General features: G+C 46.6%; 1 protein-coding gene across 3 annotated transcripts in view; it reads left to right on the top strand.

Annotated features, from left to right (window-relative positions):
• Positions 1-12,033, top strand: part of creb3l1 (cAMP responsive element binding protein 3-like 1) — a 130,184-nt gene that overhangs the window by 95,053 nt on the left and 23,098 nt on the right. For all 3 annotated transcript variants that reach the window (XM_080190498.1, XM_080190497.1, XM_080190496.1), the window contains exons 3-4: positions 8,239-8,408; positions 9,440-9,518. In XM_080190498.1, the coding sequence (XP_080046624.1) occupies positions 8,239-8,408; positions 9,440-9,518 (249 nt within the window). The remainder of the gene's footprint in view (positions 1-8,238; positions 8,409-9,439; positions 9,519-12,033) is intronic.

Here is a 12,033-nt window from a genome sequence, read left to right as displayed (position 1 = left end):
GGCGCCCGTCTACTGGTCCAGGATTAAGCACACACACCGACACGAAGTACTAGGCCACTCCCAGAACCTCCAAGAGCAGCCCACACACGACCCACCGTGTGCATGCCCCTTGTTTGACAACGAGGTGGACCGACACCTGCGGAATAAAAAGACAAAAACGTTAACATGTAATTCTACATTTCCGGTGTCGTCCCGAGGCTCTGACCCTATTTAATACCCTCTACTATAACCCTCCATCCTTGTTTTGCTCATGTGTCTATCTAAGTAAACCTTAAACAAGTCCAACGTGCCTGCCTCCACCACCCTACTCGGTAGCGCGTTCCATACCCCCACGACCCTCTGCGTGAAGAACCTTCCTCTCATATCCAAAATATACTTCTCCCCCCTCACCCTTAGATCGTGACCTCTCGTAATTGTCCCCAGTCTAGGGAACAGCCTACCACTATTGACTCTATCTATTCCCTTCAGTATTTTATATACCTCTATCATGTCCCCCCTTAATCTCCATCTTTCCAAGGAGAAGAGTCCCAGTTTCTCCAACCTTTCCTTGTAACTCAGTCCTTCCATGCCAGGCAACATCCTGGTAAACCTCCTCTGCACTTTCTCCAGAGTCTCCACGTCCTTCTGGTAGTGAGGTGACCAGAACTGGACGCAGTAATCCAAATGCGGTCTAACCAATGTTCTGTACAACTGAAGCATTAGACGGCAGCTCCTATACTCTATACCCCTTCCTATAAAGGCTAGCATTCCATAAGCTTTCCTCACAACCTTCTCCACTTGTGTCACAACCTTCATGGATTTGTGAACCTGCACTCCCAGGTCCCTCTGTATTTCTATACTCCTAATCGGTCTACCTTTTATCACGTAGCTCCTCTCTGCATTATTCCTTCCAAAATGCATCACCTCGCATTTGTCAGGATTAAATTCCATCTGCCACCTATCTGCCCAATGCACCAACCTATCTATATCCTGTTGTATCACCTGACATTCCTCCTCGGTATCTGCCAATCCTGCCATCTTGGTGTCATCCGCAAACTTGCTGATCACACCACGTACGCTCTCTTCCAAGTCGTTTATATATACTACAAAGAGGAGAGGTCCCAGTACTGAGCCCTGCGGCACACCACTGGTGACTGGCCTCCAGCCAGAAAAGGTCCCCTTGACAACTACTCTCTGTCTCCTATTGCCCAGCCAGTTTTCAATCCACCTAGCTACCTGTCCTTGTATCCCATGTGCCTTAACCTTTTCTACCAGCCTACCATGAGGGACTTTGTCAAATGCCTTACTGAAATCCATGTAGATGACATCAACGGCTCTCCCATCGTCAACCGTTTTTGTCACCTCCTCAAAGAATTCTACCAGATTCGTAAGGCAAGACCTCCCTCTAACAAAGCCATGTTGCGTATCCCTAATCAGATCGCAACGCTCCAAATGCTCATACATCCTATCCCTAAGAATTTTTTCCAATAATTTTCCTACCACCGATGTCAAACTCACTGGTCTATAATTACCAGGGTTATCCCTACTACCTTTTTTAAACAGCGGTACAACATTAGCTACCCTCCAGTCCTCTGGGACCTCACCTGTGTCCAAAGAAGAGACAAAGATTTGCGTCAGAGGCCCAGCAATTTCATTTTTCACCTCCCTAAGCAGCCTGGGATAAATACCATCAGGCCCCGGAGCTTTATCCGTTTTTACGCTACCTAAAAGCCTTAGCACTTCCTCCCTCGTAATGGATATTTCCTGCCACTGATCTACAGCTCCCTCCAAGACACTACACGGCACCGAACCCCTCTCCTTTGTGAATACCGACGCAAAGTATTCATTCAGGATCTCCCCCATTCCCTCTGACTCGATACATAACTCCCCTCCTTTGTCCCTAAGAGGACCAATTTTCCCTCTAACCACTCTCTTGCTCCTAATATAGGAGTAAAATGCTTTTGAATTTTCCTTAATCCTATCAGCCAAAGCCATTTCATGCCCTCTCTTCGCCCTTCTAACTCTCCTTTTTAGCTCCCTCCTACTCTCTCTATATTCCTCCAGCGCACTCTCTGTACCCAGTTGTTTTGACCTAACATATTGCCTCCCTCTTCTTCCTGACCAAGTCTTCGATACCTCCTGTAATCCATGGCTCTCTAATCCTACCTTTCCCATCCTTCCGCTTAACCGGCACATGCCTTTCCTGCAACATTTTCAGTTTGCCCTTAAAAGCCTCCCACTTGCCAAGCGTGGACTTGCCAGCTAACAGTCCCTCCCAATCAGTGTCCTTCAGCTCCCTCCTAATCCAGCTATAGCTCGCCTTCCCCCAGTTCAGCACCCTCCCGTTCGGCCGGCACTCATCCCTTTCCCTTTTTATCCTAAAGTAGACGGACTTGTGGTCACTGTTAGCCACATGTTCGCCTACCTCAACCTCAACCACCTGCCCCGGCTCATTTCCCAACACTAAATCCAGTATAGCCCCCTCCCTAGTCGGGCTAGTTACGTACTGCTCTAGGGACCCTTCCAACACACATTTTACAAACTCCTCTCCCTCAGTACCCCTCCAATCCACTAGGCCCCCTCCAATCCACTCCAGGAAGATTAAAGTCACTGAAATCTTCAATTTCATAAAGGCTTAAGAAATAGGAGTAAGAGTAGACCATTCAGCCCCTCAAATCAAGTTTTTTTTTTACTCATTTGTGAGACATAGGCGTTGCTGGCTGGCCAACATTTATTGTCCATCCCTAGTTGCCCGAGGACATGTTGAGAGTCAACCACATTGCTGTGACTCTGGAGTCACATGTAGGCCAGACCAGGTAAGAACATTAGTGAACCAGATGAGTTTTTCCAATAATCTATGATGGTTTCATGGTCATCAGTAGATTCTTAATTCCAGATATTTTTTATTGAATTCAAATTCCACCATCTGCTGTGGCGGGAGTCAAACCCGGATCCCCAGAACATTAGCTGAGTTTCTGGATAATAGTCTAGCGATAATACCACCAGGCCATGGCCTCCCTTCAATGACAATTGGGAATGACCTTTTACTTCAGTTTCACTCTCCCATCTGCTCCCCGTATTCCTGAGGTCAAAGACATAGCTTTTAAGGAGTGTCATAAAGGAGGAAATTAAGATAGACAGAGGTATGGGGGAGGGAATTTTGGCGCCTGGCATCCAGGAGTAAAAATAATTACCACCATCGTTATCGTCATTGTTCATTGTAAGCATTCTCAACAATCGCTATCATTCTTCATCCTACTCCATCAATTGTCATCATTGAGTATCATTATCCTTCACCGATGATCATCATTCACCATCATCATTAACAAAATTCTCCATTATTCACCCAGCATTACCTTCATTCCCCATCATGTGGGCAGCCAACTATCGTTGGAGCCGCTATGATCCTCCATATCTCTTTGTTTGTCATACATTCAATGGAAATTCTTCTACGGAAATTTCTATATTGTCAGGATTTCTTGCTCATGTGATATAAAAGCAAAATCCTGTGGATGCTGGAATCTGAAACAAAAATAGAAAGTGCTGGAAAATCTCAGCAGGTCTGACAGCCTCTGTGGAGAGAGAGTAGAGCCAACGTTTCCAGACTGGATGACCCTTCATCAGAGTTTTTGCTCTCTCTGCTGGTGTGCTTGGAAGGGGATTTAATTAGCAGGGATGGTTAGCCCAGCACTTGCTGCTGACTCCACACCCATCTCTCTGTGACCAACCCCTTTCTCTCTCCTCTCCCCTGCCCATTACCTCTCCCCCTCCCCTTATTCCCCTCCCCTTCCCTTCCCCCCTCTCCCCCTTACCCCTTCCCCCTAACCCCATCCCCCCATCCCCTTCCCTCGCCCCTTACCCCTCCCCCCTTTCTCAGGGTGGCCCTGTTTCCTTCCATAATCCAAAGATGTGCAGGTTAGGTGGTTTGGCCATGCTAAATTGCCCCTTTCTGTCAGGGGGTTCAGGAGGGTAAATACATGGGGTTATAGGAATAGGGCTTGGGCAGATTGTTGTCGGTGCAGGCTTGATGGGCCCAATGACCTCCTTCTGCACTATAGGGATGCTATGATTCTAATAACCCTCGCAGTGCCTTTTTGATGTGATTTGGGCTCAGGTTTGCCAATGAATAAGGGAGTTAAGGTCACCTGATACATGTGTCCCATGAAGATAAGGCCCCTTTTAAATGCTGCAGTTCTGAGATCAGCTTTAAAGGGGGTGAAGTCCTGTTCCCGAGGTGACTGCTGGGCATACCTTCCCTTTGAAATTGGGCACGGAGCCTTGAACGATTTATTTAGAAAGTTTCCTCAGGCTCAGAGCTGAGATCAAGGCCCATACAGTAGTAGCAAAACATAAGTTCTCAGAAGGGGGCTTGTGTAGACACAGCAAGGACATTAAATTAGATCCAGAGAGCAAAGTTGAAAAAAAAAATAGGGTTTTACAGCTTTTCCTTCAATGTGCCAAGTCAGTATTTGAAACAGAAAGTAGTATGATTCCTCATATGGCCCATCGTATGTGTCTGTGTGATATATAGAGTGGACTTTTCAGTCCAGGGACCTTCTAGCACGATCTATTGTCCGCCCAAACATGTGCGAATGTGTAGATTTTGGCTTTTCCAATACAAATATTTTTGGTGGCGCATTGCTGTCATTGAAAGCTCCTCATAGTACAATCTCTAAACCAGCCAAATAGGGCAGCTAATTCACCAGCCTCCAGGGATTGTTAGCACACATTTTGGCCAGCGTGTTATACTGAGGCTTCCAGAATCCACATTACACTTTATACATTACTGTTTTCCTTCATTTTTGAAAATATTAATTGGTTTTTACAACACAAAGAGAGAAAAGAGCACAAGGAGATATCAGCACATTTAACAGCCTCAAAGAAGTGGATGAATCAACCGGCCTGGATGTGATGTATCCCAGGTTGTTGAAGAGAGGCAAGGGAGGGAGGAGATGTCAGGGGCACTGGCAGTTATATTCAAATCCTCTCTGGCCACAGGTGAGCTGCCAGAGGACTGGAGGATTGCTCACATTATCAAAAACAGGAAATAGGGATAGACCAGTCTGTCTAATCTCATAGAAACCCTACAGTACAGAAAGATGCCATTTGGCCCATCGAGTCTGCACTGACCACAATCCTACCTAGGTCCTACCCCAAATCCCTACATATTTACCCACTAATACCTCTAACCTACACATCTCAGGACAGTAAGGGCAATTTTTAGCATGGCCAATCAACCTAACCCACACATCTTTGGACTGTAGGAGGAAACTGGGGCACCTGGAGGAAACCCAAGCAGACATGGAGAGAATGTGCAAACTCCACACAGACAGTGACCCAAGCCCGGAATTGAACCCAGGTCCTTGGAGCTGTGAAGCAGCAGTGCTAACCACTGTGCTACCGTGCCGCCCAGCTCAGTGGTGGGGGAGTAGCAATGAAGAATTCTGGGGGACAGAGTATGTCTTAGATAGAAACAGATTAATCAGAAATAGTCAGTGTGGATTTGGTAGGGGAAGATTGTATTTGACAATCACATTTTTGAGGAGGTAATCAGGAGTGTTGATTGGGTAATGCAAGTTATGTGGTGTATGTGGACTTGAGCAAGGCTTTTGATAAGGTCCCTCATGGCAGATTGTTGAAGAATGTTAGGGCCAATGGGATCCAAGGCAAAGTGACACACTGGATCCAAAACTGGCTGACAGATAAGAAGCAGAGAGTGATGATAGAGGGATGTTTCTGTGACTAGAAATCTGTTTTCAGTGGGGTTCCACAAGGCTTGGAGCTAGGATCCTTGCTGTTTGTGGTGTACATTAATGATTTGGACTTAAATGTAGGGGTATAATCAAGAAGTTCATGGATGACATGAAAGTTGGTAGGATAGTAAATAATGAAGATGATAGTCATAGACTACAAGAAAATACCAGTGGACTGTTGGTGGGTACAGCCCAAATGGAATTCAACCTGGGAAAGTGTGGGGTAATGCAGTTGGGGAGCGCCAACAAGGCAAAGGAATATACCATGATGAATAGTAGGACCTGGAAAGCACAGAAGGTCAGAGGGATCTTGGAGTCCATATCCACAGATCCCTGGAGGTAGTGGGGCTGCTAGACAGGGTGGTTAAGAGGGCATATGGGATACTTGCCTTTATTAGCTGAGGCACAGAATAGAAGAGCAATGAGGTCATACTGAAACTGTATGAAATGCTGGTTAGACCACAACTGGATTACTGCACCATTACTGTACCTCTCAAATCAGAGAGGGAAACAGTCAGTGAGTGTGTAAATGTGGGATGGTGACAGTCGGTAAGTGCACAAATATGGATCGGTGACAATCGGTGCAAATAAGGGAGAGTGACAGTTGGTAAGTATGTAAATGTGACAAGATGTCAGTTGGTGAATGTGTAAATGTGACAGGGTGACAGTTGGTGAATGTGTAAATGTGGGAGGAATGATAGTTGGTGAGTGTATAAATGTGACAGGGTGACAGTCAATTAGTGTGTAAATGTGGCAGGCTGACAGCCAGTGAGTGTGTAAATGTGGAATTGTGCAGTTGGTGAGTGTGTAAAGGTGGGAGGCTGACAGCTGGCGAGTGTGTAAACGTGAGAGGGTGACAATCAGTGAGTATGTAAATGTGGGACAATGTCAGTCAATTAATGTGTGAATGTAGGACTGACAATCAGTGAGTGTGTAAATGTGACAGGGTGACAGTCAGTGAGAGTGTAAATGTGACAGGGTGACAGTCAGTGAGAGTGTAAATGTGACAGGGTGACAGTCGGTGAGTGTGTAAATGTGGGCTGGTGACAGTTGGTGAGTGTGTAATTGTGACAAGGCATTAGTCAGTGATTGTGTAAATGTGACAGGGTGACAGTTGGCGAGTGTGTAAATGTGATAGGACATCATTCGGTGAGTGTGTAAATGTGGGGCAGTGACGGTTGATGCGTGTGTAAATGTGGGAGGGTGTCAGTCGGGGTGTGTGTAAATGTGACATGGTGACAGTTGGTGAGTGGGAAAAAGTGCAAGAATTGGGAGTCGGGGAGTATGTAAATGTGGGAGGGTGTCAGTCAATGAGTGTGTAAATGTGGAGGAGTTAGTGAGTGTGCAAATGTGGGAGGGTGTCGGTCGGGGTGTGTGTAAATATGGGATGGAGACATTTGGTGAATGCGTAAATGTAACAGGGTGACAGTTGGTGAATGTGTAAATATGGGGTGGTGACAGTCAGCGGGTGTATAAATGTGGGATGGTGACCGTTGATGAGTGTGTAAATGTAGGGTGGTGGCAGTCAGTGAGTGTGTAAATGTAACAGGGTGACACTTGGTGAATGTGTAAATGTGACAGGATGACAGTCAGTGAGTGTGTAAATACAGGATGGTGACAGTCAGTGAGTGTGTAAATGTGTCAGGGTGACGGTGAGTGTGTAAATGTGGGAGGAGTGACTGTCACTGGGTGTGTAAATGTGACAGGGTGACAGTCAGTGAGTGTGTAAATACGGGAGGAGTGACTGTCGGTGAGTGTGTAAATGTGACAGGGTGACAGATGGTGAGTGTGTAAGTGTGGGGTGGTGACAGTCAGTGAGTGTGTAAATGTGACAGGGTGACAGTTGGCGAGTGTGTGAATGTGGGGCGGTGACACCGGTGAGTGTGTAAATGTGACAGGGTGACAGTTGGCGAGTGTGTAAATACGGGAGGAGTGACTGTTGGTGAGTGTGTAAATGTGGGAGGAGTGACAGTGAGTGTGTAAATGTGGGAGGAGTGACTGTCGGTGAGTGTGTAAATGTGACAGGGTGACAGATGGTGAGTGTGTAAATGTGGGGCGGTGACACCGGTGAGTGTGTAAATGTGACAGGGTGACAGTTGGCGAGTGTGTGAACGTGGGGCGCTGACACCGGTGAGTGTGTAAATGTGGGGTGGTGATAATTGGTGAGTGTGTAAATGTGGGATGGTGACACCGGTGAGTCGCTGCCCTTTCCAAATGATCAATGTAGCCACCAATTTCTCTTGTAATCTCAGAGAACAGTCATTCCAAAAACAGGAAAGGTGAGAATATTTGAAGGATTTCCATTTTCCTTTGCCTGATGGTCCGTGGCTGAGAGGCTCATTTGCCTGTGTGTTGCTATGGTTTCAATACTTTAGGCTTTGTCTTCAACGCTAATGTAAAGGTAAAATGTGTTCCAAACTTCAACATGCATTTGTGGCTCTGTTGTCATGGAAACACCAGTGTTTGTTCCCCAGCGATCTCATTTCTTTTCTCCTTCTCTGGGCAGAAGCTGAAGGTGGACTTTGGTCACTGGGCCCGGACCTGACCCAAATCATGATCAAACAGGAGCCAAACCTACTGTCAGAGCCTTGTCACACCTCCCCGTCAACACAAATATCAGCTCTTTCCGGACAACACATGAACATCGCTCCAACATCAAACGCCACGGAAGAACCGGTATGTGAAGCGTGCAAAGGGCAACGGGCAAATGTTTCATTATCAGCTTCAGTCTCACAGCCACATTCTAGAAGGCAACCTTCTTGTTACGACATGCACCTTAGATCTGACCCTATGATTCTCCCTTTCAACACAATTACATTATGCCCATGTTTCATCTGACATCCTGTCATGTTATTAAATATTATTCCTGTCCCATTATGCTCCCTTGAGTCTCCCCTGTAAGGATAGACACATTATAAAGTCACAATATCAGTCTCACTGACAGATACGCACATTATACAGTCACATCAGTTTCACTGACAGGACAAGCACATTATACAGTCAAAACATCAGTCTCACTGACAGGACAGGCACATTATACAGTCACAACATCAGTCTCACTGACAGGACAGGCACATTATACAGTCACATCGGTCTCATTGACAGAACAGGCACATTATACAGTCACAACATTAGTCTCACTGAAAGAACAGGAACATTATACAGTCACATCAGTCTCATTGACAGGACAGGCACATTATACAGTCACAACATCAGTCTCACTGACAGGACAGGCACATTATATAGTCACAACATCAGTCTTTGTTTAGAGATGGCTACAAAATTATAGCCTTAGCCTAAGCTTTCCCTGTCAGCACACAAGAAAACCAACTGTCCCACTGGACAACAATGTGCAGAACGTAGCTGTAATGTTACACTTCCCTACACACATTGTCCCGATTACCAGGGACCAACTCACTTGGCGGCAGTGCCCACACACCATTCTGCCACACAGTGAACTCCTGAACTCACCTCCATTCTGCTGGGGCCCTCACCTTCTCCCTGGAGTCCAAACCTGATCAATACAGCAGCAAGTGAGAATAGGAGGCTGGCTCCTATTCCAGTTCCCCTCACCTTCGGGCAATGTTCTGCTGCAGACTGGAGATAGAAGAGGGAAATGGTCAGAGAATAGAAGATAAAACAGGGGCAGAACTGCTCCAGGGAGAGACTGTCTGATCCACACCAATAATTTTCTTTCCTCATCACAGGCCCCGACAGAACGAAGTACAGTGCCTCAAGTCAAAGTCGAACCCAAAGATCTCAATCAGTTCCTCAGTGTCCACACAGGTAGGAAATGAACTGCAGACAGCAGCAACTAACAATGCATAACAGGCCCTTTCAGGTGAACATTCAGGCAACCTCAACTTTGCATCATTTGAGTTATGGTGAACGGCACTTATGATCTTTATAAATTGACACCTAGTTTTGAATTTATGATGGCAATTGCAGCGTTATGACTCTACATCAGTCCATTTTTATATTCTCATTGTACATTTACAACATTTTATTTATTTATTAGCCACAAATAGGCTTACGTTAATACCGCAATGAAGCTACTGTGAAAATCCCCTAGTTGCCACACTCCAATGCCTTGTTTGGATACACTGACGGAGAATTTAGCATGGCCAATCTACCTAACCAGTCTTTCAGACTGTGGGAGGAAACTGGAGCACCCAAACGAAACCCCCACAGGCAAGGAGAGAGTCTGCAAATTCTGCACAGACAGTGACCCAAGCCAGGAATCGAACCCAGGTCCTTGGCACTGTGAGGCTGCAGTGCTAACTACTGTGCCACCGTGCCGCCCCTACAGCTTATATGCTTAAATGTAGTCTTTTGAGAGACAAATCTGATAGGTTAAGGCAATTGCGCACACACAGTGGAACATGAGATTTTGCTAAGTTAAATTGACCCCAAACGAGTCTGGGGAAGTTGTGAAACATCCCACCATACCTCCAGGCCATTGGCAATGCACTGCCTGGCTAAACTACAGCCCAGAGAGTGGAGCGTGGTTTTCAGTGAATAATTTCACTGTACTGCCCCCAGGTGGGAGGGAGCTTCCCTGAACTGGGGGGTGCTACCTGGGCTTGAAACAAAATCAAGTTGGCCGCATCTTGGGAGGCTTCAGAGAGCAGTCTAAATGTATCAGGACAAATTTTGAAAGTCTGCGAGAAGTGAGGTCACGCTGTGTAAGTAGAAATGCTGCCTCGCGTCACTAACAGAACCAATCCCCCATTTTTAATAACTGTTCCTGTGGGGAAATTGATTCCGCAATTCCCACTTACAACACGGTTTCCAGAAACCGAATGTGTCATAAATCAGAAGACTGCCTGTATAAGATTCTGGCCGGATTGTTCCGACCTTGCCAAGGGCTGGGATCATCCAGCCCCATTGCTGAGCACCAAATTCTCCATTCTCGTTGTCAGCTGTAGCAGGGCGTGCGAGACTGGAGAATTCCGGCATCCGTTTTGAAGAGGACTAGGGTGTGGAGGCTGGACCACCCTTGGTCCAGGCCCAGACAGTATTTGGGAAATTGGGAGTGCCCCCAAATCTGTGTAACTTTGCTGAAAGGTGGCCAACTCTGATTTGATGCATGTCTGGAGGTTTTATTGCGAGAAGTCCCACCTCTGGCCGCACAGCCTAGACATCCTGTTTCTCCTCAGCTCTGAGACATTTATAATTAATAAACAAAATTGTTCAAAGAGAATGAAATGAACACCTTGATGACCTTTCCCCTCCTGACTTACTCGCATTATATCTGGGAGATTGATCCTTAATTTCTAAACAACTCTGGAAGGGTTGGATGGGATTTCCCAACCCTTTCCACTGGCGTGATCTTCAGGTCCTGCTGAAGTCGTTCCCTCATCGCGGGATTCCCCCGTCGCATGTTCCCTGTCACGGGGTTCCCCCATCGTGGGTTCCCTGTTGCGGTATTCCCCCGTCGGTGGCCGGGACGAGCCATACAAAATGCTGCAGGCTTTGCCGGGACTGACTGTACCACAGAGGCCAGATTTGGGCTGGGGCCAGGGTGGGATGGGGGTGGGGGGGAGGGGGCAAGTTGGCAATTGGTAAGTTTCAGCTGTTATCTTGCAAGGATATGGATTCCCTGGCTTTGGGGGTTAGGCCTGGAATTCTAGCCAAAAGGAATCCAGTGACCAAACAAGCTTGAGGTGACAGCTTGCATTGGCTGCTGCTGAGGCTCCCAATCATTAAGTTGATAAACCTGTCTCATTCACTGGACAGAGCTACATCCGTTTAACCAAAATGAATTACTCCGATGACCACTTACTCAATTCCCTGGTTAACCAGTAACTGGGAGTTTTACACTTCACGCTGAATGTTAGCATCACTCAATGCCTTGCACCCTTGACTGAGTCTTTCCAATGTTTGCAACTCCTCCTGCCCCCACCAGCTGCAGTCTGAAGTAGTCAGTGAAGGCCTCAGGCTTCTGTACTGCTCTAAGATAGGGGGAGCTCAGCCTTTGGAGACATGAGGTGGTGCTGAGTAAAATCTTGGACCTCAGGACAAGCAAGTTCAGAATCAGCCTTTCACCACTCGCTGTCTTTGTCACTTTTTCCGCCACAAATGAAGAAGAACAGCGATTGGGATTGTGGATCTTGCTCTTTTTTTTTGATCGTGCTGTTCACAGCACTCCATTCTGTGCCAACCCAATTTGGAATGTGAGGCAGTTATAAATCCTGAAAGTTAAAAACAAAACATGTTTTGTGGGATAAAAGCAAATGTGTTGGAGAGAATGTTTGCACCACAAGCACCTGGCAAACTGGAGCTTTAAAACTTTGTGTTT

The sequence above is a fragment of the Carcharhinus amblyrhynchos genome, chromosome 6, assembly GCF_965287045.1.
Source record: "Carcharhinus amblyrhynchos chromosome 6, sCarAmb.v2.hapA, whole genome shotgun sequence".
Lineage (NCBI taxonomy): Eukaryota > Metazoa > Chordata > Chondrichthyes > Carcharhiniformes > Carcharhinidae > Carcharhinus > Carcharhinus amblyrhynchos.
This window is presented reverse-complemented; position numbering and strand designations above follow the sequence as displayed.